We start from the raw sequence: 3878 nt of genomic DNA on the forward strand, positions 1-3878 counted from the left end.
CTTGACGTCATTATTTTTACCATAGGTAGTAGTAGTTTGGTTTATCATTAGGTTTCAGCCTTGTCATCTCTCCCGCCGCAAAGCCAAACTACTACGTGAAGAAAGCTATTCCATCCTTGAACGAGATATCCAAGCTTGAAATTTCTCTGCAGCACGTTGTACTTGAACATCGGGTACCATGTTCTTGCGATGATAATAAGGTACCAGCATGTCTCCATGCACCGCGCCTTCCAATCTTCTTGATGATGGTCCTGCCAAATGGTAGGTACCCAAACTATTGACCTTAGTCACGGTAAGGGGCCCGATCCACCTATCACTGAATTTGCCAACTGGTGCCTTGTCGCGCATTAAGACTTGTTCTCCAATTCGAAAACGTCGTCGGGGAGCCACAAATTGGTCGTATCGCTGTTTGTCACGTGCTTGCCTTTCCTTGACTCGTGCTCTCGCTTGTTCTCGACTCGTTTCGGAAAGATGTTTAATCACCTGCGTACGCTGAGCAATCTCCAATTCAATTTCACCTTCCACATAATCAATCCTTGGGGCGGGCCATGTCGCGGGAGTGCGTAATTCATACCCGAAAAGTAACATGGATGGTGAAAACTTAGTTGACTCATTTGGCATTGTACGAATTGCCAATAACGCCATATCAACGTACTCATCCCATCGATCGGTTTTGTCATCATCCCTTGCTATCTTGGCAATTGTTTGAGTCAACGTTTGATTCAATCTTTCACATAGACCATTGCTTTGAGGGCGGTATGCCGTGGTAGTAATGTGCCTGCAACCCATATCTTGTAAGAATTCCCGTACAAATGCTGATGTAAAATTGGATCCTCGATCCGTCAAAATATATGAAGGGACACCATAGGTCTTCACCACGTGATTAAATAAGAAGTCTGCCGTTGTTTCCTCGTTGATATTGGGCACTGCAGCTGCTACCGGCCACCTTGTCAAGTAATCAATTGCAACCAATAGATAGCGATTTCCATGTCTTGTTGGCTCTAAAGTGGGACCTACTGCGTCACAGCCGATCATAAAGAATGGACGTGTTGGTGTTTTGATGGGATGTGCTTGAGCATAACGCCGCCTTGGAACACGTTGTCGAAATTGACACGTTTGGCATCCTTTGACAAAATCTTTGACATAGTGTGATAGACCAGGACTCCAAAAGTTTTCACGAATGCGTTGCCATGTTTTAACTTCACCGAAATGGCCTTCATTATGTACTTGTTTGACGACTTCTTCGATGTTGCCTTGATGAAGGACTTCAGGCCCAAAGTATGTGGGATCGTTGTTCTTGCGGTATAGCCTTCCTTGGTATGCTTCTAAACGTTGTGCTTGATACCTTATCTTGCGCTTGGTAGACTCATCCGCACCATGAGGGTAACGACCTTCCGTGATATAATAATATAAGGCCAAGTAGTAAGGATACTCCATAATGAAAGAAGATGGGTAGAGAATAAGGCGAACAATCGCCTGAAGTATAACAGTAGCCAATAAATAAAGTGAGTAGGATCGAATCAAGAGTCTTGTATATATATAAATGTGAAAGAAGATGATAATAGATAGATGTTCTTTATTTCTTAATCATTGACGTCTTTTATATCATAAATTGAAAGTCATAGACACAGCACTCTTAAATGTTATCATAATTTGTCATCGTAATCATCAGCATAAAAGGAATGGATCATCAATCATCTAGTCTAATGTTCTAAAGGAAGTCGAGAAAGTGCGTCTGCTGGATTTCGCTTGCCAGGATGATGTTGAATTGTAAAGTTGTATTCCAGCAGAGCAGCTGCCCATCGTTGTAACTTGGGGCTCGGTTTGGTGTTGGATAAAATATACGTAAGAGCTGAATTATCGGTGCGAAGGATAAAATGGCGCCCGGCTAAGAAATGCCTAAACTTGTGTACGGCCCAAACGATCGCCAATGCTTCTTGATGAACAGCGGCATAGGCTAACTCAGGTCCACGCAATACTCGGGATTCGTAGGCGACAACAGTTTCATCCTCATCACTTCCATCGGGGCTTTGCGATAAAATGGCACCGACAGCTTCACCCGATGCATCAGTGGTTAATATGGGTACTTGCATTCGATCGGGATAAGATAAGATGGGTGGACCAGTAAGGATAATCTTGATGTGGACAAAAGCGGTCTCTTGATCAGGGCCCCAAAAGAATGGTTTCTTGTTCTTGTTCTTCAATAATTTGGAAATAGGATGCATGATGGCAGCACAATCTGGAATGTGACGTCGGTAGTAATTCACCATACCAACAAATGACCTTACTTGATCGATGTTTCTTGGAGGCAACATTTTGCGGATCTTGACCACGTTGTTTGGGGATGGCAGCAAACCTTCACGTGAGACGATGTGACCAAGGTATTCCACATAGGTGCGAGCAAATTCACATTTGGCTCGTTTCAATCGCAAGCCAGCTTGATTGCATACTTGTAGAATCTGTTCAAGATGCTTGATGTGTTCTTGTAGACTTGAAGAGAAGATGATGATATCATCAATAAAGACAAAGACGAATTTCCCAATAAAAGGTCCAAGGATGCTTGTCATCGTGCGTTGGAAACAAGCTGGTGCAGAAGTTAAACCAAACGGCATGACCGTAAATTCATATGTACCATACTTGGTGACAAAACCACTTAGCTCGATCGCTTCTTGAGCCAAGGGTATTTGCCAGTACCCGCTGGCAGCATCCAAAGTCGAAAAGATTTGGGCACCAGCCATTGATCCAAGTAAGTCGTCCAAATGTGGGAGTGGATATGCGTCTTTCATGGTCTTGGAATTCAATTGCGGGTAGTCAATAACAAGTCGTAGCTCACCACTCTTCTTGCGAACGAAAAAGATGGGAGAAGTCCAAGTTCCTTTGGATGGACGTATAAGACCAAGATCCGTCATAGTGGCCAACTCCTTCCTCAAGTGCTCCTCTTCCTCCCATGTCAATCGATAAGGCTTGGAACGAACAGGGGTGAAGTCATGGAGTGGTATGTGATGCTCGTATCCATGGACACGGCCCAATCCACTGGTTTCCACGAAGCAATGCTGATAATGATCCAAGAGATCGGTAATCTCCGCTGGCATGGATTCATCATCATTTCCGGTCACACTTGCATTCCCCAACAACTCTTCCTTGTAATAACGTAAAAGTTTGCTTGCATCGTCATCAGGAGGGTCCTCAACAGCACAATGCGACTTGTCCGCAACACTCGTCATGAAAACGTCAACATGTTCTTCTTCCTTGTCAACATTGCCTTGCTCATTGCCACCACCAGTGATATTCACCGCGAACACAGCACCAGCTTCGTCTTCAAATGCCTCGTCCATGTCTTCAGCTTCGTTGCCATACAACACCACCGACCCATTGCCATGCTTGATAGGTATGATAATACTGGAATCAGTATGATCAATACGGATACCATGGGCACGAAACCAGGTCATTCCTATCAAGCAAATTGGGCGGTGAGTGTCATATATACACATATGCTCAGGGCGATACTTCCCTGCTACCCGAATAGGTACGGGTTGAATGAAAAGATAGGGGACCACATTTCTACGCACTGCAAAAAGTTGTGAATGTCGCTTGTTCTTCATAAAACCTTACCCATATATACATTCGGACCTCGACAATCCACTGCTGGTAACCCTTTGTATCTCCGACCTCTGATTGGCAAGAAATCGCCGAAATAAAAACGTCTCCTTTTCACTGAATTGACCATATCGGCATACGATGTAAAAAACGTACTCCGATGTTCCTCCAAATTTGGTCACATATGGACGCCGCAATACGAAATCTGGGAAAAAAACCCGAACTTAATCGAACCAAATGCGCCCATGTTATGAGGGAAAAACTACCCAAATTGGGTGGAT

At 44.1% G+C, this 3878-nt stretch overlaps 2 protein-coding genes across 2 annotated transcripts; both read right to left on the reverse strand.

Moving 5' to 3' along the window:
• Positions 1–105: 105 nt before the first annotated feature.
• O0I10_013190 (uncharacterized protein) lies at positions 106–1437 on the reverse strand (the record flags this gene model as incomplete). The annotated part of the gene is made up of 1 exon (XM_058493001.1): positions 106–1437. One exon carries the CDS (start codon positions 1435–1437, stop codon positions 106–108), a length of 1332 nt encoding a protein of 443 aa, XP_058336232.1.
• A 266-nt stretch (positions 1438–1703) lies between these two features.
• O0I10_013191 (uncharacterized protein) lies at positions 1704–3449 on the reverse strand (the record flags this gene model as incomplete). Its single annotated transcript, XM_058493002.1, has 1 exon — positions 1704–3449. One exon carries the CDS (start codon positions 3447–3449, stop codon positions 1704–1706), a length of 1746 nt encoding a protein of 581 aa, XP_058336233.1.
• Positions 3450–3878: the final 429 nt, after the last annotated feature.

This window comes from Lichtheimia ornata (genome assembly GCF_029851405.1).
Source record: "Lichtheimia ornata isolate CBS 291.66 chromosome Unknown scaffold00303, whole genome shotgun sequence".
Lineage (NCBI taxonomy): Eukaryota > Fungi > Mucoromycota > Mucoromycetes > Mucorales > Lichtheimiaceae > Lichtheimia > Lichtheimia ornata.